The sequence below is a fragment of the Mustela nigripes genome, chromosome 7, assembly GCF_022355385.1.
Source record: "Mustela nigripes isolate SB6536 chromosome 7, MUSNIG.SB6536, whole genome shotgun sequence".
NCBI classification, from domain to species: Eukaryota; Metazoa; Chordata; class Mammalia; order Carnivora; family Mustelidae; genus Mustela; species Mustela nigripes.
This window is the reverse complement of record NC_081563.1, coordinates 119,520,279-119,546,448: the sequence shown is the minus strand read 5'-3', so window position 1 is coordinate 119,546,448 and position 26,170 is coordinate 119,520,279. Positions and strand designations below refer to the sequence as shown.

The 26,170-nt window shown below is 46.4% G+C and overlaps 1 protein-coding gene across 1 annotated transcript in view; it reads right to left on the bottom strand.

Moving 5' to 3' along the window:
• Positions 1 to 26,170, bottom strand: part of CTNNBL1 (catenin beta like 1) — a 162,332-nt gene that overhangs the window by 11,631 nt on the left and 124,531 nt on the right. The window contains exons 12-13 of the mRNA XM_059406983.1: positions 16,992 to 17,089; positions 14,906 to 14,986 (exon numbers count right to left, since the gene is read on the bottom strand). Coding sequence (XP_059262966.1) covers positions 14,906 to 14,986; positions 16,992 to 17,089 — 179 coding nt within the window. The remainder of the gene's footprint in view (positions 1 to 14,905; positions 14,987 to 16,991; positions 17,090 to 26,170) is intronic.

Genomic DNA, 26,170 nt, shown 5'->3' with positions numbered 1-26,170 from the left:
TGACAAGGCTAACACTGCTCCTCTCCACACGCCTCTTCTGCACACGACCTGCTCCCACACGCCATGCTCGCACGGATCCCCACCGTAACCCTCCTCCGTTGTTAACGCCCTGTCTCCAACTCCCTTCATTTCATAAGGGTGCACTATGAACTCTGGTAAGGCAGGGACTGAATTCTGTCTTCATGTCTCCACTCAGTAAACATCCACACACTGAACAAAAGGGAAAAGACATCTCTGTTTCGGGCTGTCGGCTCTCAGGAGTAGGAACTGGGAGTCGGACTCGTTCCATGTGACTGGCAGACTGGCTTGAGAAGACAGGTGCTTGACACATGCTTTTGATGACAACGATCCATTTCTTAATTCTGTCAGTAGTTTTATGGCTGCGGTTCCCTCTGACAGCTCGGGCTCCTGTCACTGATGGAAGCCCCTGGGACCCTGCTTTCCACTCTCCCAAACTTGGAGGACTTACTGCTTGGTCATCAATCTCCAAAGAGAACCCTTAGAGACTATTTAGACGCAGATAATGCTCTTCTTTATTTGCCCAAGGGGCCGGCCTGTAGCAACACAAGGCTACTTTTCATCTCGCTCCTAAAGGCCTCTGTCTGAGGCAAAGGACGGCTGTACTGTCTGGCAAATCAGCACCACTAATTCCTAGCTTCATTTAGTAGCAAATTCCTTGGTAATCTGGTAATGGTGTTAATGTTCATGAGGTAGTCATGGAGCACTGGACTGATGTCCGAGGAGTTTAAAAATAGAAGGGTCTCTTTACTTTCTCATTTACTCATAATTGTAACTTCCTGCTCCAGAACTCCTAAGTGTTCAGCAGCTGGGGGCACAGGAAGCAAAATCACTCCAGACTTCCACTCATGCAAAGAGCATTTGCTGCTAATACTTTACATTTCTATAATGCTGTAGAGTTTAAAGTGTCATTATATCTACGGTTCTGACTACCACATTGAAAGAGAGCCGGGGCGGGGGGGGGGGGATTATTAATCCCATCGTACAAATCAGAATCAAAGGCACACAGAGGTTAAGTAAGTTGCCTGTAATTACATGATTACCAGTTACTAGAATATGGACCCCCTGGGGATAGGAATCCTGTCTGATTCACCTCTGAGGTGGAGAAGATGAACGTTAACACCAAGAGCTCAGATAGCAGCCCAGGTAAGCACCCAGCAGCAAGGGTGCCATTCTAAGCATTGACTTAAGGCAGAAAAAGAATGAAAATGGAGGTAAGGGGATGCTCTGGTCTTAGTCATGGAGGGGCCGACTGTCTGGGGAGGCCATAGGGACCCAGGAAATGACCAGAGAGTAATATGATATTAAAGATAATGACAGGTGGTGGGTGCTGATCAGGGTTGGCTAAGACAGGAGGGCACCCAGGAAGAAGGGACTCCCGGGCAGCCTTTCCAGCTCCTGAGAGACAGCAGAATGAAGGCCTTCAGGATGAGGCCTTACAGGGGTCTGAGACCTTGTGCGGCTCATTGCTCTCTGCTCACCAGCAACCCCGCCCCCTCAGCCCCCCTGCCTTGCACACAGAACAGACAGGCCTGCCCTCTGCTCTCTGCCTCTTCACCGTTGCTGGCGATGTTGGTACTAGTCCCACCCCCTAATCTCTATCATAATATAGTTAAAGCCTATAATGGGATATTGCTTTCAAAAATTTTCCTGAGAGTTTTGAAAACTTTTCAAAGTTTTCCAACTTGTAAACTTTTCCAACTACTAGGATTTTTCAGTCTGGAAAACCCTCAAGACTTTGATTTATCCATTTACGGCGTCTCCCATGACCCGCCTTCCAGCAGTTATTCCGATGTGTGCCTCTCACATGTAGGCTCCTTAGAAGTAAGAGCTGTGTTTCAGTCTTCTTTGTGCCCTAGAAAGCACCTCACATACCACTTTGAGCACAGCAGGCTCTTGGAAAGCATTTGTCAAACAGGACTGGGAAACGCAGCTAGAAGTTCAGTGCTGCTTAAGGATCTGTGTGTGCTAAGACTCCCGTGGATAGGGAGAGGGGGAAGCATCAGACGTGGTGAGGGACAGGACCATGGTGGACCAGCTGATGGGGGCCTGAATGCTGGCGAGAGAACTGAGACACAATGGGCTGCAGGCTGGGGCGTGTGGGTGGCTCAGTGGGTTAAGCCTCTGCCTTCAGCTTGTCATGGTCTTGGGGTCCTAAGATCGAGCCCCTCGTCAGGCTCTCTGCTTGGCAGGGAGCCTGCTTCCTCCTCTCTCTCTGCCTGCCTCTCTGACCACTTGTGATCTCTGTCTGTCAAATAAATAAATAAAATCTTAAAAAAAAAAAATTAAAAAAAAAAAAAGGGCTGCAGGCTGCCTGTGCAGGAAAATGTCAAACAGGGGAACAGGCAACTCCTGTGTGACAGACATGCCGGCTCACAGCCCTGAGAGGCAAGCAGAGTGCATGGCTGGGAGGCTGCAGTACCAGCCTCCGTGAGGAGCTGATCAGACGAAGGAGAGAAGAGGTGACGAAGCCCTTAGAGGTTTGCAAACATGGAAACTGGGTGAGGAACACATTTCGTTTGTCCACCTGATAAAGATTTCCTGAACACCAAAAGGTGGGCCAGGTACTGGATGATGAATTAAGAGTCCACATCGTCAAGGAGATTAGAGCCTAATAACATCGCCAAATTATTAATTTTTAAAAATGTAATAATGCCTATGATCAAGGGCCTCTCAAATGGTACCACATGCTGTGGGCACCCAGGACACACTTTGTCTGTCTGGAGGGGTCAAAAGACTTCATAGGAAATGTACATTTGAGGTGGACTCTGTAGGAGTCTGATAGGCTGAAAAGGGCATTCTAAGCAGAAGGAGAAACAGCATGGATCAAGGCACGGAAAAGTCAGCTTGGCTAGGGTGAGAGAGATCAACAGTGGAACATCAGTATCACTGAAAGAAAGGTTAGAAAGGAAGAAGGGAGTGTGGTTTTTTGCTTATAAAGACGCTGGCTGTCGGCAGATGATATTATTTTGATTGATTGCTACAGATGAGGCACTGTGGGAGGCCGTCTGAATACAGACCTCTGCCGCCACCATCCATCCACCTCAGAGGGCCAGCCAGTGTTTACGGAGGGCTCGTTGCGTGTCAGACTGAGTCTAAGTGCGTTTAAATTCCTTTGCTTCTCACAAATATTGGAGGAAACGGGACTCGGCAGAGCAGTCTCCCCAAGGCTAGTGGGTGGCAGAACTGGGACTCAAAACCAAGGCTCAAACCCGAGTTTCATGCTGCCATGTTTGCGTGGGTGCGGGTTTCGGAGCTGTTTCCGAGAACAAAGATGCTCACTAATAGTGGTAGAGGCTCAAGAATGGAGCACAGCAAAATTAAGTTTCTTCCTTCCTGGTGCTTTTTCCTTTTCCACACTCTCCCCTACGATCTCATCTTCTTTTAACCAGACAGGCACATACTGTACCTTCCCGTTTCTCTAAATACTGTCATCCAGAAAGGACGGACCCAAGAGACCAATGCCAAACTCCATTTTTGTCTCTCTCCTTAGAACTTCAAGACTCTGACAACGTTCAAGTCAACATTCTACTTTTAGATATACGGCCAGATGATTTGAAAGGGAAAATTTCAAGTGTAGATCTGAGATGCGGCTTTAGCTCATCTCCAAGAAAGGCATCACCATCGCTGGGCTGAACATGCACGAAGATGAAGCAGAGATTGGCTTCTAAGACGAAGTCTCTGCCCTGACAGTTTCAGAAGCATCATAGAAACCAGCAAGCAGAGAAGGTGACTGCTGTCAGGATAGCACCTTATCTAGCCTGGTACGACTTGGTGGCAGGGAATATTTACTGCTGACTGCATTCAGAAAAGTTGAGCGGAAACGTGTACTCAGTGTTTAAAGGGAAATAAAAGAAGCAGGATGGTTATGTATCATTCTGAGAGCAAATAAGAAAGTTTGGGGAGGGGCGCCTGGGTGGCTCAGCAAGTTAAAGCCTCTGCGTTTGCTCACGTCATGATCCCAGGGTCCTGGGATCGAGCCCTGGATTGGGCTCTCTGCTCAGCAGGGAGCATGCTTCCCCCCACCCCCTGTCCCCGCCTACTGTGATCTCTGTCTGCCAAATAAATAAATAAAAAATCTCAAAAAAAAAAAAAAAAAAAGAAAGAAAGAAAGTTTGGGGACAGTTCTTTTGGAATATCTTCTCGAGTTTTGGTCTGTCTTAAGAAGAAGGAGGATCATATATAACCTTTATTATAAATGGATTAATGAATTTCTGCCTCCTTTCTGGATTCTAAGATACCAGATTAAAAAAACTGATGTGTTGGGCGCCTGGGTGGCTCAGTGGTTAAGCCGCTGCCTTCGGCTCAGGTCATGATCTCAGGGTCCTGGGATCGAGTCCCGCATCGGGCTCTCTGCTCGGCAGGGAGCCTGCTTCCTCCTCTCTCTCTCTCTCTGCCTGGCTCTCTGCCTACTTGTGATTTCTCTCTGTCAAATAAATAAATAAAATCTTTAAAAAAAAAAAAAAAACTGATGTGGACATAAGGAAGTGGACCTAACCGTGGAAAGACTTCTCGGGGTGTCTGAGTCTCCAAGATAGTTGCTGGTACAACCCAACTCATGATCATCTGGCTAGGATTCAGTCTCTGAAGTAATAGAAAAGTAACATTAACATTCTAGCATCACCACAAGCTTTTCCCTACTGTCTTATTTTCCTCACAGAAGGCTCTGGAAGAACTGAAGGAGTCCGATTTAGAAAACTCTGATGGTTACATACTAGTAGCACATAAGTAGACTTGCCTCACTAGCGGTAGGGAGCAAATGACTTCTGCCCCATTGACCAGTGAGACATCCTTCAAAGTGACTGACAAGGAAAAGAGTGAGGCTGGCTGGCCCACGCAGAGATTAAACCTGCAGCTCCCCAGCCTCAGCACGTGGGCACCAAACCTAGTAACATGAGTATAACAGGCCCAAACATGAGTATAATAGCCCCATTCTAAAAAGATACCTAACCTCCCTTGCCTTCTTTCCCTCTTAAGAGATCCTCTGACATTACAAGAAGCATTTAGACACTGGGTTTTCTGAATGATGATGTATTAATTCTACAAACAGGTTCCTCTGCCAAGATTGGACAGAGTACTAAATAAACTAACACTTGCTAACTTACTGGTGTCCTTAGAGAGGTCATCTAACTTTTCATGGCCTTGGCTTCTTTGCTTGGAAACGAGAAGCCTGCCCTGGATCAGGGAAGGAAAACAGGTTTCACCTGGAGTGCCCACTCTCATGCACCTCAGTGGTGGTCAAGTGCTCAACGTGGAAAAGGGCTGGGGGACTAATGGGAGCTTGTGCAGGAGGAGCCCTGAGACCAGTTAAGCTGTATCTGCGCTGACGGCAGGGTGGGGAGTGGCAGGAGGCGCCAACTGTCTCCCTGATCTCGTGCTCTAGATGGCTCCTTTCAGCTTTGATAAACCAGGGCAAATCTACAACTGAGCCACCTCCATCACCAGACAGGATGGATTTCTGCCTGTATCTGGGTGTGGGTATGGACGGACTGAAGCTGTTGACTGGTGGTGCTCCCAGACAGTCAGAAGAGCCACTGTGACAAAGGCCTCAGGTAGGAGACAGGGAGCATCACCCTGACATGACGTAGTGGTCAGCACTGACAACGAGCTCATTCTCTCACAGTAAATTAGACTTCCTCGTCCCAAAGAGATGAGCCCTGGATCTGCTGCTACATTGGACAGGACATCTTTAAACAATCTAGACATGAAAATCGAGTGTTCTTCAAATGGCAAGACGATTAACAGAGATTAAAGAGAAATTCCAAAAATCCAGTAACTTCCTCAAGTATCGTAAACATATCTACTTTAAAAAATTTCAGAGTGACTGTCTGCCTGTGCTTGCTCTCGCTTCTCTCTCTATGACAAATAAATAAATTAAAAAAAAAAGATTTCAGAGTGAAAATGTGTGTGTACACTAAACTACATCTAAAATGAGACAGGTGAGTTAAGATGTAAAGGAAGTCTTCCACAAATTCATTCAACTCTCACCGCTGTGGCGAGTGAAGGTGATGGTCCTCTTTGTGAAGCTATGACAACTCGACATCCACTGGAGTGCTTTCTACTTTTGAGAGCAAAGTATCTTCATTAACCTCACTTGCTGTCTATGCCCTGTGTTGGGCATTTCCAGATTTCACAGATGGAAAAACTGAGACAGATGTCAAATGATTGTCACTGAGTTTCGGTTAAAGACTCTGGTGGAACATGATTTCCTAGTCCAAGACCTTTTTCTATTTGTCCTTTCACTCTGGCAAGAGATGGGATGTAGCACATGGAAAATGACAACAGCAACCTTTCCTGAGTCCTCACTGTGTGCCAGGTGCTGGGCTAAGCACTTTCATGGATTTTTCCTCATGAGGAGTTGGGAACTTTGTGTCCGCCTTTCAGATGGGAAAGGAAGGCTTATAGAGGTGGAATGTCTCCTAAGGCCACAAAGCTCATGGTTGAGTAAGAGTTGAAGACAGGATAAAACACACACAGTTTGGCTCCAAGCCTGTGATACCTTTCACAGTCCAAAGAAGGAAAAACTTTGTTTTATAGACCTTTTCCATTATTAGCATATGAACAAAGAGCATTTTTTTCTTGATGCCCTATCTAGGGTCTAATGCAAACCAGCTATATTAAATGTGTGGTCCTCTTGTGTCTTCCTGGGCCTGTCTTTTCCTTGTAAATTAAAGAAATTAAAAAATAAATAAATAGAAATTTAAAAAAAGGCAAAGGGGGCCTGGGGGGCAGGTTAAGTAAGTGTCTGCCTTCGGCTCAGGTCATGATCACAGGGTCCTGGGATTGAGCCCTGCATCAGGCTCCGTCCTCAGAGGGGAGTCTGCTTCTCCCTCTCCCTCTGCCACTCCCCCTGCTTGTGCTCTCTCTTTGCAAGCATGTTCTCTCTCAGATAAATAAATAAATCTTTTTTTTAAAAAAAGGTGCACGTGTGTGTCTGTTTGTGTGTGTGTGTGTGTGTGTGTGAATCTACAACTAGGCTAGCAAATTCCACATGCAATTTGGAAGAGTTGAAAAAAACGGAAGACACTCAGAAAGGTTTTGTGTTGCTCATTCCACGAGAGAAGGCTAGAATAAAAACTTAGATGGTAATTCAGTGAATGGCGCATTAAGTAGAACAGATTGCAATTCACAGCAGCATAAGCCTGTTTGGGGACTGCTAAAATCAACAGATTCATCTCCAAAGATACACAAGGAGGTGGTACGTGTGGTGTCAAGGTGCCATTTCTGCAGGGCTGTGTGTTGTTTTCTCCTCCCCCAGCCATATCCTCACTTTAAATGTTAATCTGTCGTCAGGAGCACTACCGAATCACCACCTTTCCACGAGCCTCTATCTCTCGCAGCAGGCAAGTCACAAGCCTCCAAATGAGCATGTGGATGCCATTTCTAATCTGCCCCTGACAGGCAGCGAGCTGCCCCTCGCTGATGGAAGGAGACAGTCATAAAAGAAGCTGCTATGTAGCCAATAAGAATTCCTCTTGCCTTAATAAGAGGGGACGCGACTCAGAGCCCCGATGGGTCACAGTTACGGTCTGTAGTCATGGGTAAGAACGCCCCACCATTTACAAAAGGCCCATCTCTTTTTTCTTCAAAAGCAAGGGAAGAGTTTAAGCCACGGGAGAGACAGGTAAGTGGAGCTGTGTGTGTTGAGGTGTGGGGGTGGGGTGCGCACAAACACCAGCAAATGAAACCTTCTTCTAAGAGCTTCTAAAATAGGGCAGACTATTAGAGAAGGATCCTAGAGACGGCCAGTCATTTTTAGCTGGGGAAACCGAGGCTGAAGAAATAACAAACAGGATTTTGGGGGGAGGGGAGAATGCGTAACTAACTGGCAGAAACTCTCATAAGGGTCCAAGAACCTCAGGCCAGACCCTTGTCCACGGTGGAGAACTGATTATGTGTTAGGCCAAACCTAGCACACATGCATGTGACTCGTTGCTATAAACAATCTCATTAATCTTTAAAATGGCAAAGTCACTGTGAAAACTAAAACACGCAAAGGACAAGTCATCTCCCCCAAAACAGAGGTCGTGTGTGGCTGAGCTGAGATTCAACCTTGGGCCGCATGACCTCAGGATTCACGCTTCCTTCTAGCTACCATGTCTCCATGATGCGTGTGTCTTCCATTTCTACATTTCTAAATTTACTGAAAAAACAAAACAAAACAAAAAATACCCATGACTGCTCATCTGAATCTTGACAACATATAAGCCAGGCTTGAGAGAACCGGAGCTTCTGCGACAGCAGATACAAGAACACAAGGCCAGAAAATAACAGTCCTGTTGGAGGTGCCGAGGAAGGAAGATCAGGACAGGCTTGTGGAGCCTCAGCTTTAGAGAGAGAGAGACAAGTATACAGGCCAAAAACACTTACAATAATAGCTACCACTTATGGCATACTTGCTTGTGCCAGAAACTGTTCCAAGTGATTTCTGTATATTGATCTATTTCATCCTCCCTGTAACCCTTCAATATAGGTATTACCATTCTCCCCCTTTTCCTGACGAGGAAACTGAAGCAGAGGCAAGATTTGGGTCTACGGCTTGCAAGCTGCTGCGCACAGGGAGCACAGAGCACAGGGGTGGGGGGAGCAGCATGGGGGCCGGGACGCTTTCTGCAGGCACTGGCCCAGCAACACTAAGCAGCATGCTTGGCACATGGTACACACTCAACATGCATCTATTGACAGACTTTTCTGCCAAAGCTCTTGAGGATACAGAGGAATTAGCCAGCTGCAGGAGATGGCTGTGGGAAACATGGTACGGAGAGGTATTCTGGGCAGAGAAGAGAAAGGTTAGGAAGGCACAGGTGGTACAGAGCTGTTTTTGCACGTCACAAGGGGAGGGGCGGTAAGGGATGCAGCCCTGAGGTGGGGAGGCAGGGGCAGGCAGGGGCCCCGGTGGGAGAAGCCTAGCAAGGCTTGGAAGGAATTTAGAGCATATCCTGCAGGTAACACAGAGCCAGTGTGTACTGGGTTTGGGTAGGTGAGTAGCATAGCTGCATTTTCAGTTTCAAAAAAATCTCTGGTTACTGTGTAAGAAATGGATCGGAGAGGAAACAGGTTAGCGAGGAGGGTGCTGCACTCCTACAAGAAGAAAAGATGCTGGCTGCCCAAGTGTCCACGGTGGTAGTGAGGACAGGGAACATGAAGAGGATGCATAGAGATCAGAGGTAAAACTTACCAGACGGACCCAGCAGGCAGAAAGGAGGTAACAGATGCAGCGCAGGTTTCTGACCTGGTGACACTGGTGACTGGCCCCGGTGCGGTGAAGGAGGGGAGGGGATGATACACGGATAGGGCCACAGACCAGGCTTTGGACTGGCTGAGCCACAAAAGCCTCTGCGTGATGGCCCGTGGGAGGGGCTATGAGAGTCAGCAGACACCCGGGAGTCCCTGGCGCACAGCCCTAGAGCCTATGAACCCCGCTGGAACAGGAAGGCAGGGAGGATGACAAAAGCCAAACAGAGCACGCAGGGCCACACTGCGAGGTAAGTGGGAGTGGCACAGGATCAGAACTGAGCTCCTCTGACTTCCCCTCTACTGGCAGAAAGGATGACGGACTGGGAAGGGGGCAGGCAGGGGGGTTACGGAGGGTAAAAGTGCACATCAGCAGGCATCTAAAAGAGAGGAAAAAGCACCAGGACACACCCTCCCCCACCATCACTGGCTTCTACTGGCTATCAGCTGTGTCCTGGCAAATTCTTGAACAGAGAGAGTCTGGGAACGACTGGCTTAAAGAACAGCTGAGGAACTCTCAGCAGGATTCTCTTTTTAAAGCGCATCCCAGAAGCCTGACGCCCAGTTAGCAGAAGAATCAATGGCAGTCTCCTACTTCTCCTGTCTACATCCTTCCCCAGTGCTCTAGGATCACGTTCTGCACGCATCCACTCCTGTGCTCCCCCCGCTCTGTACAGATCTTTAAATGAGTTTCAAATGCTAAGGAAATAGTCCAAGTCTGTTCCAGACATCAAGTCCTGTGGATACTGTTTCATTACAAGGAGTCCATCTTTCTCTTTCCAGGATAAAGCCTAGAATGATTTAACTGTGGCAAAATTAGCATGCAATTTGTAAGTCATTATAGTGCAAAGTATGTGGTGAGAACACTTTATTGAATAAACCTGCTGAGTATAATTTTCCCAGGAACTAAAAAAGGGAAACCTCTCTCCAAGGCTCTCTTCCCTCTTAAAATCCCTGCCAGTACCTATATAATTATGTCTCAGTCTGACAGTCAGAAGCCAGGCATCTCTGTACATTTAACCAAGAGAAGCCAGAAGGAACCAACGAGAAGTCAGGACATCTTCCCAATAACAGGGACCTTGCTGTTTTCCGGGCTTGGTGTTGGTTTGGGAGTCAGGTGAAATCTGCTGAGACAAGCATCCTGAATATTTACAGATCACGGAGAAGTGAGGCTCACTAGAAGAGTCTAAGAATTACATGCCCTTTAAAAGTTCAGGTCAAATCTTGTTAACCAGGAGCCCCGAGGGCATGTCCAGATACACTGTGGCCCTGAGTCGGGCAGTCACGGAAGACATACCAATGCAGTGGGCCACAGCCCCAGACGTGGAAGTCTCTGCCAGTCACAGATTATTGCAGTAATGTGAATGTGTATACAGTTACCAGCTTGTCCTGTAGACTCTTCTAAATAGGCCTGTTTCACCTTACTGAACACCGCCACAGGTAGGCCACAGAACCTACAAAGAGGTCCTGAGATACTTTTGATGATAAGGCTAATCATAGAGCAAACCAAAAAAGAGGGTTAAAAATGAGAGTTAAGGAACAATGTAGGAAAAAACCCTCAGACCTTCAATTTTCCTTAATACTCAGGGACAAATACTAATTTCATCTCGTAAGTGATGGTCCTTCATTTAGTGCATGTCAATCACTATGTAAGCCCTGAGAAAATGATGAACAAGAGAGATTACAGCCCCAGAGACAGAGAATAAACAAATACTGAGAAGTGATGAAGGGCCCTGGAGATTGGGGTGATGCTACTTTACGCACAGTGATGACCGAAAACTCTCTGACGGGGTGACATTTAGGCTGAGACCTGAAGGTGGAGGGAAGCTCCAGCAAGGGAAGAGACAGGACAATGGGGAGAAGCAACTGCAAAGGTGCTAAGGCAGGAAGGAGTGCCCAGGTGCGGGAGAGGACACTAAAGAAACGGGGGGCACCCGGATCATGCGAAATGTTGCAGTCCTAGGGGAGTTAGGAAGTGTGTGTGTATGCAGGGTGATGGGGTACAGAAGTCCTTAAAGAGACAACGAAAGGTTCTCTGGCCACCGGCTATGTGCCAAGCCCTGTGAAAGAGCTTTCAGGTGTTAGGTCACCAAATCCCTTCTGAATGCACCAAGGTACACAGGTTGGGACATACACCTTAGAAAGAAAACACTATTAAGCAACAAAATAAGGCTGAGAAGTTAAGCTACTTGTCCGAAGTCAGAAAGCAGAAATAAGCCGGGCTCTAGAGCCCACATTCTCCCGTCTCACCCTCTTCTCCTGGGGTTTAACTTCCCACTCACCCCCCCAAACTCGGCTCTCCCTGCCCCTCCTTTGCTCCTGCTCCTCTTCAGTTGGAAATGCCCGATGCATCTCTGTCTTCTAACGTGCAGCTCGTACCCTGCATCATACATAAACAGCTGAGGGTCCTGCAGGGTGCAGTCCACAGCTCCCATCCTTGGGCTTCTCTAGGCCTCGTCAGTAGCACCGCTCCTGGGGCCCCTTCTTCCATGGGCACTTCCAACTCTCACCCCCTGCCAGTGGCTGGCCCGGTGCCTCGCAGAGAGCAGGCGCCTGAGAAATATTTGCCAAATGACTGGATTCTGTCCAGTGACTCCTGGTCAATTGCAAACCACGGCCATTCGCACCGTGCCCGTGGATGTCTGAAGTGTACAGGGAAGATGGGGTTTCTGAGACACTAAAGCTGTCAATACCTGACCTGCCTTATCTGGGGGCAGTCCCCGACCCTGCTATCTAAGTTTTTTTTTGTTGTTGTTGTTGCAGACTTGGTGGAGTGTGGAAGTCTGGGAGATATTTATTCATTACTGATCTGACCGTCAATGTCATCAAATGCATGAGAAATAAGCATTCAATTCGAGTTAACAAATATTTGCTGAGCTCCCAAGGGGTGTAGGACACCTGAGTTTAACAGAGATGGGTGGGGTGAGGCAACAAATTGCTTATGACTTAAGAGAGAAGAGTGCATGAAGGAGAGGTGAAAAAGAGGTCGTTCTGTTCCGAGTCACTCTACACCTGCCAGGCGGCTGCACCTGCCAGGATGGAGCTAGAGTGCTGGCAGAGAGCACTGCTCGCTAATGCATCCCTCGCCCTAGCACCCCGCCCTGTCTCTCTGAGCAACACTGGGGCTGCTGAGCACTAATGGCCTTGGAATGTTTGCCAGTGCCCAGCAAAACGGCCTTGGCATCAAGGAGACAGATGTTTGTCAGGGAACGGCAGGAGCCCCGGTGCCCGTGGTACACAGGCGCTCTGTGAAGGCCGGGGGAGAGTGGCTGTGGCGATTACTCTCCGTCAGTGCTAATCAATTTCACACCCTCTTCAGCGCTGATAATAGATAATCTTGCGGGAAGCGGGCCAAGTTTCCTAACGGCTACATGCAAGCTGCTCCCTCACGCCCCACAGCTTACTCGGTCGCCTTCAGAAAAGCCATCTACTCCAGCTTCCCCTCAAACGAAGTAGATGATGGGGCCAACACTCTGGTCTGTTAGGGGGACTCCTTCTGGGACAGATGGCAAGGAGGATGCCCTCAGGAGAAGGGCCGCCTGGCTCACTTTAAAAGCTGCGCAAGAACGAACACCAAGCAGCAGCAGCTCTCAGAAATGTAGCGACGTGCTTTCTGTACTTTATGCTTCCTCTTTATAATAACCCCCAAAGGGAAGTGTTATTTCCATTTTACAGATGACACAACCGAAGTTTAGAGAGGTCAACTCATTTGTCCAAGGTCTCAGAGCTAGGACGTGGCAGAGTTGGAATCCAAACCCAGGGTTCTGTGACTCCCCACTCACCCAATACTTTCTCGGAGGCTGCCGCTCCTCTGATGAAGGGCCGCGTGGTCACCGATCACCCCCTCCCTGTGCTCTTACTCCACCCCACTGCTAGAAGCCGGCCCAGTGACCCACGGATGTGCGCTTGAACCTGAGGGGCAACACTGAGTTGGAAAGATCTGAGAGGTGTTTGCTGATACCACATTATAGCTAAGAAGCTGGCTACATGAAGCATGGTGACAAGCCAGGGCCACACAGTGATGGAGAGGGGTGCCTGCCTAAAATTCTAGGTCCCTCAACTCCCAGGTCTTCCCTTTACCCCGAAAATCTCCTCTTGCAGATAACATAGGTCTTCAGTCAGAGCTGGAGTTCTAACTGTCTTGTGGCTGTTTCCCCACAAAAGTCTAGGGAAATTTCTTCCAATTATCATTCAGACGAAGAGAAAGAAGACATTACTCTGCCACTTAAACAGTCACTAAGTGTCCACCATGCACAAGTTACTGTAAAGGGAAGAAAGGATGGAGAAGGAAACCCCAGTCAAAAATAAAGGGGGTGAGAGGGCAGAACAAGCACTGCGCGTGCAACACGCTGACTTTTGCAGTCCAGCCTCAGGATTCGGAGCCTCTGCCTTTATCTTGTAGGAGTATCACTGCATAAACAGGAATGTCCCAGTCAGTCAATTCAATCAATCAACAAACATCTGAGGACTTACTAGGGGGAGGGAGATCCTGTGCACCCATAGCGACCTGTCCCCTGGCATTCATAAAGGAAGGTATAGCTTATGAAGTGGGGGCGGTGGTTACGAAGGGGTGAAGAGAAACAGGACACAGACAAGAGGGTCGCTGTCTCCCCATAAGCTCGGGGCCCTTACCCTGGCCTGAGGCCTAGCTTGGGGGCAAATGCCAGCGCAGTCCCCTGTGCGCTGGGCTCTGCCCCACAGCTGCGCTGCTCCACCACAGATGGGAGCTGGGGCCCAACTCTGGCTCTCCCACCTGTGCGGCTCAAAAGCCTCCAGTATATCTTTAAGGCAAGAAGAACAAAAGAGAATGGAACGATAGAGCAAATCAAGATCACAAAGAAAATGAAGTCTATTAGAGACTTTGAAAAAAAGCAAGGCAAGGATCCTCTGGCAATGTGACCGAAGACTGAGGAATGTCTTGCGGGGAGGAGACCAGACATTAAACAACACAAATGCCTGCCCCCAATGAAGGTGACAGATGAGAAAGGTAGAGGCCAGAGATGGCAGAGAACAAAATGGAAGCAGGTGGAAAGTACAGAAGGCAGGGTAGCAGCATAGCAAGCACAACTCAAGAAACAAACCTGACAGGCTTCACTTCCCTCAGCAGCCATGAGGGGAAGAAATTAGGGTCAGTCCTCTGGAACCTGGTACACAGGCTTTGCTGCAATACCTCTGAGGCCCTTTCTCCAGGTCTCCAGTTTTTCTTATGTCAATGAGTGACCTCGACCTTTCCTTCCAGTTCTTATCCCATGATCACCCTTCCCTCGGACGCTTCCCCTATGACTACAGAAGCCAGCAGGGTGTGAACCAAGATGGACTCTGCCAGCTCTGCCAGCGTGGAACCAAGTCACTACACCGCACTTTGGCCAGATGTTTTAAGAGCAGCTCATGTCAAGGGTACTTGTGCTATCACCCAGACCCCCGGCTGGACAGGGATCATTCCGACACGTCCTCCCTCTTAAAGGACATGCACTCCTATTAGAAGATCTAACCACTGGCAGACTGTCACCTGCTCTGCTCTAACAGGTTAGGCGGCACATGAGGGTAGGTGGTACCTCTGCCCTTTCCTGTCCTATGGGGACAGAGAAGGTACAAAGGGACCCAAATGAAATGCCAAGTCGACGGTCGGCAAAAGACAGGCAGGGATACGTACGTGTTTCTCCCCTTCAATCTTCTTGTCCGCCACCTGCATTGCATCCAGATACTTAAAATGCAACTCCATCAGTCTGTCAACCTGAAAGAGAGATATTTCAGACATGAGTGAGAAGGAAAAAGAATACCAAGGCAAGAGAACAGTGGGGATCCCATTCATCTCACTGTCACTCCGTACAATAGGAGACCCACTCTCCCACTTCTGACATCGAGGATGAGCTCTGCTCAGGAACACAGCAGGAATGGATTGAAGAGCCGGGGCAGAACAGGCCAACACCTAGGATGGGTGCAGTCCGAACACACCCATTCCTCAAAGGGCACTGCATTCCGGCCTTCGAGGGCTCCTGTGAATTCGAGTTGTTAAAAACAAACAGATAAATAAAAATTCAAGTCCCTTCTTGCAAAGAGAAGGAGCCTGAAGTTACATACTTGGTATTCACTTAGAACTTTATAGAAATTTCTTTCTTCCATCTGAAACCTTTCATGTTCAGATTCTACCCCAGAGCTGATCTTTTTTTAAAAAGGTCTGAGTAAAATCTCTTTAGTTGCTTTCGAGTTAGAAGAGAGTACACGAAAAAAACTCTTTCAGCAACTTAAGAAAAGGCCCTGACTTCTGCTCAGCAATAACTTAAAAATCAGTTTTCAACTTAGCAAAAGTCATGCTTCAAACATGGCCCAAGGAACACTTGGTGGGTTTGAAAAAGTTTCATTTTTCCCTAAGACTTCCAAAAGACTGAACAAACACCGTGAAACCAGCTTAGAGTTCTAAACTATCTCTTTACTAGGATGGCACCACCACGGCTCTTGGCAACCCTGATATTTACTCAAGAGCTTATAGTGGTTAACACCAGATGGTGCTTCAACACGCCCTCAGAGTCCAGGAGGACTGTACCCAAATCTTCTCTGGATAACAATGACGACCCCAAGATCTTATATATTTCAGTTGATGGAGTATCTTCGTGTCCATTATTTCCTTACACCTTAAAAAAAAAAACCCTGAGAACGTAGGCAGGAAAGATAGTGACCCTAATTTTAGAGACAAAAAAACTGAAGCACAGACGTTAAATGTCACCAGGGTGATATGTCCTCTAAGGTGTTCTGTGCCTAACCTCATGGTGGCCTCTTCCCCATGCTACACAGCTAGCGAGGCTAGAGGAAACGGTCAGGCGCAAGCTCAGAGAGACAGCCATAAGCCTCCCTCAGAAGGAGGACAAACTTTCAGCCTTTCCTTGGACACAGAAAGGAATTATGGTAAGTTATAAAAGGGGTTTGGGTCTTTGATTTCATTCATCTAGAATGATCTAATTCGTAACTAGCGGCACGCCCATAGTAGACCGTGATCGTGGGCAAGCAATGTAATGCCTTCAAGCCTATTTCCTAACCTGCAAATGTGGATGAAAGCCACACAGAAGGTAAACCCCACGGTGCTGGGAGGATACATGAAACAATGAAAGGGGCCTGCTAAGCCCCCCAATCATTAAATATATGCTGACTCTTAAAAAAAAAATATATATATATATATAAAATAAAATATATATATATATATATTTTTTTTTTTTTCTTATTCTCTTTTCCCACAGGACATGGAAGACAGGCTCTCCCTTCTCTATGTCCATAACAGAACCTTCCATACTGCCACCTAGGAAGGCCACATTTAGTCTTCCTTTCCTTGACTGTTGAAGATGGGAATTAACATGTCCATTTCAAAGACAGGAAAAACAAGGCTCAGAGTGGTACACATGTTGAAAATAGCAAAACCAGGTTCAAATCCAGACGTCTGAATCTACAGCCTATGGTTCTTGATGACTTTGCCCCAATCCAAATCCTATTACAACCCCACTCTCACTGGGTCTAAAAATCACCCTGAGGTACTAGCTGCTGCCACCCCAAGGTGCTACTACTCCCAGAAGGATGGATCTGGAGAGGAGAGGCAGAGTCACAGAAAAACCCGAGACCCAAAGCTATGCTGGAGAAAATACTTTAGGGCAGGAGCGCTCAGCCCAGCACCCCCTAGATGGCATCAGGTAAAGAGCTCTTCCAGCCCCCCAGCCCTAGGCCCGGCCTTACCGTGCAGCAGGCACACCCACCTTCTCACTGTCATTTTCAGTGAATTTATTCAGAAGCCGGGTTCGCTGCTGCCCTCTCAGGTTCCGCAGGAGGGAAGCCAGGATCGAACAGACATGCTCTGGGTTGGGAAGGAGAAAAGGGAACATGCTGTGATCAGAGCGGTAATTATTACCTCTCTTCAAGCCTGATCTGGCTCTATTGGAGGAGGAATAAGTAGGCCTTCCCTGACTGCTGCTATTGATTAATAAGACAAGAACTTAAATTATGTCATTGGAAACCTGTACTGATCTTGAAACGCTGCACAAGAAACATATTCAAAAGGGATGATATCCTCAAGGACAACTTGAACGAGTGAATCAAAACTAAGTCAGAACTTCTAGTCCACCTGGAATTAATTGATTTTTATTGTTCACAACAGAACCTTAAACTAATCCCCCATTTACAGAAATAACCTGTGAACACAGTATGAATGTCCGCTATGAGAGGAGTATATAATGAACAAACAAGACGTGTTCTATCAAATCCTCAAAATTCCCTCATACCTTCCCCAGGTAAATATCCTGGAATTCAGTAAGAGACGTGACAGGGCACCAGGGTTATCACTGCCATTCTGGTGCAGCTAAAACTCCTTCAAGTTTGAAAGCAGTTGGCCAGTAAGTACTTCAAAATGGTAACGATGCTTTTTGAGTTCATGTAACCCACAGGCTTCTATTATGAGCTACTATTTTTCTACCGTGGGAAGAAGAGGGTAATTGAAGGGTATATTATAGGCTTTAGCTGTGAAGAGATTCTTTTCTTTAAAAAGAATTTTTAAAAATCAAGAATAATGACCTTGAAAAGGAGGCGGCAGAAGTCTAGTCGTGGAGAAATGACAGAGGGAAGTTTATTTTGAGATAATGCCCAGAGCGTAGGCAACAAATACTCTATCTGAAAAGTGACTGAAGAACATCTTCACATGACAAACTCCCCTTGAATTCTCAAAAAGTCACCTATTAATTAAAGCCCCCGGTAGGCATTCACCACAGCATAGATACAACTGTTTGCCCCTCATTTACGTTGGAAGCATTCCCTGCCTCTCCACATCCCCAGTCTTGTACTGCTGGAGGCCGTCTGGCATCCTGTCTTCTATCCACAGTCACCTCTCTGGGAAGGCCCATGCTAGTCCCACTGCTCTAAAAACCACCTCCATGCTGACAGCTGCCAAACTTGGGTGTACCGGCCAGTCCTGTTCTCTGAAAGCAGACTCATGTGCTCACCTTTCTCCCTGCTCTGTCCACGTGGTTGACAACAGCTCCTTTTCAACTGGACACATCCCAAATCCAGCTCCTGCTCTGCCTCCTCAAACCTGTTCCCCACGGTCTTCCCCACCTGGTTAATGGCAACCAAGTTCTCCAGTTCCTCAGGCTGAAAACAGTGGAGATGTCCCTTAACCTCTCCTTCTTCACAGGTCTCACAGGAAACCTTGTCAGTTTTACCTTCAAATTATACCCAGAATCCCACCTCTTCTTCCTGCTGCCCCTCCGGCGGCTACTCAGGTCCACACCACTGTCCTCTCTTGCTTGGAATATTCAATTCAATATTCTCTGCTTCCACCCTTGCTCCCTCTGGCCCCATGTCCACACAGCAGTCAGAACGATCCTTTAGGTTAAAACCCAAAGTCAGAGCCCAACATCTCTCTGCTTAAAGCCCGCTGATGGCTCCCCAAATCACTTGGACTAAATGCCATTTTAACGTCAGGCGAGCTCCTGGTCTCGTCACCAGATTATTGCATGGCTCTATCGTCTCACCCAGTTTTACTCAGCTGCCATCTTCTAGATGAGGCTTTTCCTTGACCACCCCATTTAAAAACGCAATACCCTGACACTACCTAGTTCCAAGTCTTAGCTGCTTTATTTTTCTCTTCAGCATAATTACTTTCTAAAACACCCTATAATTAATTAATTCATTCATTAATTCATTCATTCTGTTCAGTCTCCCTTCAATCAGAATGTCAGCTCCTTAAAGGCAGGAATCTTTGTCTGCTTTTTTCATTGGTCTATCCCTCCCTGGTCCCCAAACAATGCCCCAAGTTTACCCCAATCTCTCTCTTTCTCTTTTGCAACTTTTGTGTGAAGCTGAGATTAAGGTGGTATAATCTCCATCTTGAACAAAATGAAGGGAGCAGAGAACAGGGAATAGGATGGGGTGAGTGCAGAAAGCAGAGAGTGGACAGCATAGGACCTGTTTTCACAAGAAGGCAAAGACTGTCATGGAACCAAGGGTAAAGACAGTGAACCAAACAGCTCAGCTCAGGGTGAGAATGTAGGATAAGACAAGGCCATTTTTGGAGGCACAAGTCAGGGAAAGTTCTCTGACCTCACTGCATGCCAGGGAGAGGAGAGAAGGGCAGAGTAGGGGACGTCATCAGTTCTCCAATCTTAGGCTCTGATCTCTTCAGCTGCTGAGCAGATGTGGGACCAGCCATAATCAATGCAGTGAACTCTAACAGGCTCAGTTCTGAAACTCTGAAATTACTCAGCATAACAAGTGGCAATAATCTCCATGTGTACATATGACAATCTGACAACCACAGAGGAAGAAAAAGAAATCAGCCAGAGTTCTCATAGACTATCTGGGCCAAATCTCTCATTGTGTAGATGGAGTAAAGAGCACAGGGACTGGTCTGCACAGCTAACTGGTGAAAGAGGCAGAACTCAAACTTCAGATGACTCACGCCATCATTCAAAGGCTACTTGCTTATCTTTGTGCTGGCAAGCACCTGGAGCTCAGGGGGCCCACAAATAAACACCACATTATCCCTAATCTTAAGGAGCTCCTTATTTAGTGCAGAAACAAAACAATGGTAACAGGGTAGTGTGACAAGTCCCATCACTGAGGTACACAGGGGACCTGGGGAGCACAGAGAAAGGATATCTGACCTAAAAGGATTCCCACTGGAGGTAACAAACAACTGAACATCTTCAAAAAGTTCCAATACAACAGCTCTGGCTGACAACCAGGTTGAGAAGAGGAGAGAGCAACGCAGGCGGAAGGAACAATATATGCAAAGGCAAGTTTGGATGCAGTGTCATAACCACATGGAGGAGGGGAGGCCAGTTAGGTGGCAGAGGGTAGATCATGAAAAAAAGTTGCAAGAATCCACCCATGAATTTCAAGATGGGAAGAGACAAGACAAAATGTGAGTTTAGACCAACCCTTAGCGCTAGAGTCCTTTTAGAGATGAAGATCAGGAAAATGTTTCTCTTTCCTGATGAATTTTTTATGCTTATCAGGGCTCCCTCTTTGCCTTGGCTACTGGGAAGCTCAAAGATGAGTTTCAGCTCACCCATAGGAAACAATTTCTTTTACTGCCTTATTAGGGATTCCCACCATGATCCACCAATTGATTTTAAAATAAAAGTAAGGGGGTACGGGGTCACTCAGTCGATTAAGCATCTCCCTTTGGCTTATGTCATAACCCCATCGTGCTGGATCTAGCCCCATGTTTGGTTCCCTGCTTGGCTTCTCCCTCTGCACCTCCCCACTGCTTGCATCCTCTCCCATTCTCGCAAAGAAATAAATAACATCTTTAAAAAATTAAATAAAATAGAAGTAATGGATACACATGGTAAAAATGAGACCATACACAAAGGTCTAAAACACTATTCAACAAGTATTTATTGTCTTTTCTCATACTGCTGTCATCATCCTTTTCTTCTCTCCCAAGGGGAAAATACCTATAAGATATCTTGTGTATATTCTTAGAGGAGAGGAAGAAAAATAATATACATACATAATAGTAATATACATTCACATAAGATGTAAAAATACACATATATATGTGTGTGTATATATACATATATATATATATATCTTTCCATATCAGTACACACTTCATTTTTTTCTAATGGCGATCTAGGATTCCACTGACCTTATTTATCATAATTTAACTAGTGTCCTGCTCAATCATGAGTATTTTAGGTGGTTTCCCGTTTTCGGTTGTCTGTTTTGTTTTTGCTGTTAGAAACAATGCTGCACCAAACATCCACGTGCACATATTCTGGCATGTGTACTTTTTTTCTGGCATTAATACACCTTTGTATGTGTATTTTTTTTTAAAAAGATTTCATTTATTTATCTGACACAGCGAGAGAGAGATCACAAGTGGGCAGAGAGGCGGGGAAGCAGGCTCCCTGCTGAGCAGACAGCCCAATGCAGGGCTCGATCCCAGGACCCTGGGATCATGACCTGAGCTGAAGGCAGAGGCTTTAACCAAGGTGACCCACTGCATGTGTATACTTATGGCAAATTCCTAGCAGTGGAATTGGGTGAGTCAAAAAGTATTCATACAGAATATACTGAAAGACGCTGATAAGTTATTTGCCAAAAAGGTTGTACCAATTTCATGTCCACTCTCAGTGTCACACACACACAGAATGGAAGCAAAATTGTATGTATGTATATACTATACTATATATATATATATATATATATATATATATATATATATATATGAATATACAATAGATATACAATACATATATATGTATTTATATTCTTACATATAAAGAGTATCCATTTTCCCATATCCTCACTCAGATTGGATACTATCCAACTTAAAAATTATGACAACTTTTAGTGGGTGAAAAGTGGGCTCTTCTTCTGATTAGCATGTTTTTGCTCTTGTTATGAACAAGGTTAAGCAGCTTTTCTGATGTTTACTGACCGCTTGTATTGCTTTCTGGGTGAGCTGCCTGGCCTTATTTCCAATTTGATTTCTATGAGCTCTATGTAAATTAAGACTATTATCCTTTTGTCATATACACTGCAAATATTTTCTCCAGCTGGACATTTGTGTTTTGACAAATTCTTATTCAAAGCTAAGGTTTAGTGTCACCATATTGTTTTGCTACAAGTAGCTTCAAGTACCTAGCTGAAAGTAAGTAGGGTACAATAGTAACTGTCACCAATTGTGTATCTGTGACAGTAGGCTTGAGTCTGTACACAATTTTCTCACCGAATCCTCACTACTAAGCCATGAGAAAGGTACCATTCTCATCCCTCTTTTATAAATGGAGAATCCAAGGCTCAGAGAGGTTCATCAACTTACTTAATGTCATGTCCTTCAGTCAGTGGTGGGAACTAGGTCGGAACCCAAGATGCCTGACTCTAAACAATAAGCTTTCCTACTATGTTGTTATATGTTGTCTGGATATAAAAAGTAACCATCAGAGCTTTTAAAGAAGATAAAAGAAACCAGAAAGTAAACCATGCAAAGCCTGATGATGTGCTTCATGTGGGGCTCATTGTGTCCAAAAGGTTGGCACTATGTAAATGTGTATTTAAAAAAAATTCAACAATTTTAATGAGAGAAAATGAAGCAACAGGCCATATGGAGTAAGACTCCTACTGAGTTACTCTTTCCAGAGGTGATTTCTACCTGAGTCTAAATAAAGAAGAGACTTTGGGTTTTAGGCAGTTCTGCAAATACTGAACCAGAACTTCTCAAATTTCCCTTTTAATCATGCTGATTATGATGGAGGGTGACGAGTTGCAAGAGAATGTTCTCTATATACCCAAACAAGATGGGAGGGTGGGGTGCCAGTGGAACAGTGCTGCTATCAGGAGCTGTAATTTTCAAAGAGGAAAATGTAATATACAGAATAATCATCTTTTTTGGCACTAGATCATATTAGCATGCATTTCTACAGCTCATCCCAGCCTGGAGCAGGAGATACCTTGATCTATTACAGAGTATATACTAAGAACAAATGGCATTCACCTATTTGGGATTTTAAGCAAAAAACAGGTTGTTAATTTCAGGAGACCCGAAGCTGCTTAGGTAGCTTAGGTACCTTCTGTCTCTTTCTCTCTGGGTCTTGTGGTTGGCTGTAGGTCACTGGTACCTGACAGATAGGAAAACACTTCAGCTACCCCAAGTTTTATACACACACACACACATACACACTCACAGTTTCATTAGCCACTAATAAATGTAGCCTCCCTAGGAACAGATTTCAGCCCAAGGTAGTGTCAATTTTTCATGCACCAAGAAGATGGGGAGAACTGCTGGCACAGAGAGCAGGGGAGATAACAGGTTTATCTGCTGGCCAGCACCACTCAGCTGCTCTGTCATTTCGACAGGATAAAATGGAGTCAAAGGATGGCTATGGAGCTGTCAACGCAGATGGCGTGGATGTGGTGATTCCCACTGCAGCAAACAACCTCTAAGGCAGGGTCCAGGGAGAGCAGAACACAAACACACATATACACACACAGGGCTCGGGGAGAGCAGAATGAACACACACACACACACACACACACGGTAAAGGAAGCCACAGGCTTCTAGATGGGAAGGCCAAGCCAACCTACAATTTCAAGTCACTAGGTAGGGAGGCCGGGGTCTTGGTGGAATATTCCAGAGCCAGTACTGACACTGTGTCAGTGTGAGCCCCTGCCTGCCTGTGCCCCGCTCAACAGACAACTGCCAGCCTCAGGCACTAATCAGTGACACCACTGCGAGGGCTGGTTCTGGCCCCTCTTCCCTAGCTTTAGGAGCCTCTCAAGGGTGATTAGCAATGGGTTAGACCCCTGGGTATCTGCAGTTTGATTCTCTGGGGTCAGTTTGAGTTCTGTCATTTTCAGAGCTGGAAGGAGAATTAGAAATCTTTGCCTCAACTCCTCTGGAATTTTGAGTATAGAAACCATATCCCTGATAAGGGATGTGATTTGCTTCAGGTTAAAAGTACCGCTGGCATCTAGATCTGCAATTTATCTTTTTAAAAAATAACAACAGAAACTTTCGAGAATCTGATGAACTCATGCATGCTATCCTTTGCAAAACGTATTATATACAAATGTAACACTTCCATTGAATTTCAGAGTGTTTCCATCTCTTGGGGATGGCTCCTTTGTTAAGAACCTATGATCTAGTATACCCAGATCAGAGGTCTTTCCAGAATGGAACAAACCAGACAGTGGCAGTGACTCCAACTAGCCTCGTACAGGGTGCACTGTTTTTGTAAAGGAGGAGATGGACTAACATTTCTCATCCTCGGTCTTAAAAAAGGGTGGTCTCCAAACCCCAGGAGGTTAACAACTCTCTCTGTGAGGAGAGCTCCTTATCCATAGATAGGTCTGTTAACAACCAGGCCTACTGGTGGCCCACTGCTGAGAAAGACGCATAGGTACAGCAGGAAGTCTAACTTCTAGGACCTGCTCCAGAAAGGCCAACAATTAACTAACCTTATGTGGAGCTTTAGGATCAGACTGACTTGGATTTGAGTCTTGCCTCTGGTGCTCACTAAAACCTGGGCATATTGTTTAATCAGTAAGTCTGTTTTCCTGTTTGTAAAATGCGGCTGTCCCTTCCAGCTATTAAATCCCTGTATCAAATGAGACAGGTGCACAACAGGCACCCAACAGACATTCATTTGAGATTTTCTGTGCTGATGAGGAACATGGCAACACAGTCTCCAGTCCACATACCTGTCGCAGATCACCACCTAGCGCCTCCCACAGTGCTTCCTGGTCGCGTGACTGCCACTCAATGTGTTTTAGTCTGCCTGTGCCACCCTCACTAGCCTGTGCCGAGGGAAACAGGAACTTAGGTGGCCTGACTTTCTCAGCTGGTGGGGTTATCTTCTGTAACTCGAGATTTGTTCTAACCCTAAGATGGCGCAAGGCCAACTTCACTCAGACTCTTTAATCCTAGAATAAATTAAAATAAAGTGCTTGTGCATGACTGCCTATAAAGCCAGATAATACAAGTTCTGGGAGACCTGCAGACAGCCCTGCAGTGGGCGGTGGCTATTTACTAGTAAGCTGAAGGACACAGCACAGCGAAGCAGAGATGGTCCTACCTTTTAATAAAAATAAATGTACTCGGCCATGGTAATCATTTGCCTTTTGATCTTGCTGTAGAATTGAAAACACAGCCCATGATCTGTAGAGGAAATGAAAAATACCTTCTCTTTTATGAGTTTTGTGAGCACAGGATAATTAATTACAGGGCATGAAGTGGTGCATACACCAGCTCAAACTTCTGGGCACCTACTATGTGCCGGGCAATGTAGCAAGTGCTGGGACACAGAGAAGAAAGACAGACCACCCTAAAGGAGCTCATCATCCTAGGAGCGAGGCCAAGAAATAAACACCTACCACTGAGTACGTGAGTGTGTGGTACACGTGGAATACGCAGAGCACACATGTGGAGGGTCCCTAACTCAGCTGGGGTAGGGGAGGAAAGAGGAAGGAATGGGAATGGGCAGGGCTGGCTATTTTCGTCATTTCGCATTCTCAGACTCCTGGAAGTGACACAGAGCTGGGTGCGTTACATAGGCAAGTGAACGGCTGTAAGCTCAGAGCTCCAAGCTCTCTGTGGGAAAGCGGATAGAGAAACAGAGGCCAGGATTTTGGGTTCTATGGACACATTTAGTTCTTACAGGTCTCCCAAAGTAGGGATTGGAGTGGGAGGTGGGGAACAGGGGGATGGAGGGGACAGGGAGCACAGTGTCAATCCCTAAATGACTTCCTTACCATTCTGTGCCAAGAAAAAGGCCTCCAGATGTCAGAGGTGTCCTGCTTGCATCTGTTGAAGTTTTGGTTCCAGGAGGCCACCAAAAGAAGAGGCACTAACAACCTGAGCTGGGCCACAGGAGGCAGCTTCCAGGGGTCTTAGACACAGGAACGGACATAGCTTCATTTGTTTATTCATAAAATAGAACCCTACAATGTTAAGATACAGTGTTTGGGGACTTAGACATCCAGACACTGACTCTGCCCTCCAGGTGCTTGCAGTCTATCAAGTCTAAAATTACTTGACAGGCAGTGGTAGTGATGAGAAAGAGGCAGAAACTGAGGAGGCAAATACTCTGCTAGCCAGGGTGTCTGGGAAGACTGGTGGGCAAGATGCCATGTGAGCTGAGCCTGGGAGAAGAGAAGCAAGCAAGAAAAGAGCTTTGAAGGGGAGGGGAGGGAATGGGAACAAAGGTATTCCAACCAGACGGAGAGCGTGCATCAAAGGCGTTAAGCTGGAATGCGCAGGTTATGGACAAAGAACTGGGAAAGGATCTGTGTGGCAGAGAGAAGGGAGGATGAAAGGTGATGAGGTTGGAAAGGTGGGGGTGGAGTGCAGACCACAGATAAGTACAAATGCTGGACTATGGACCCTGATCACTGCCTTGCTAGCCTAGCATCTCAATACTGGCCCAGCCTGTGT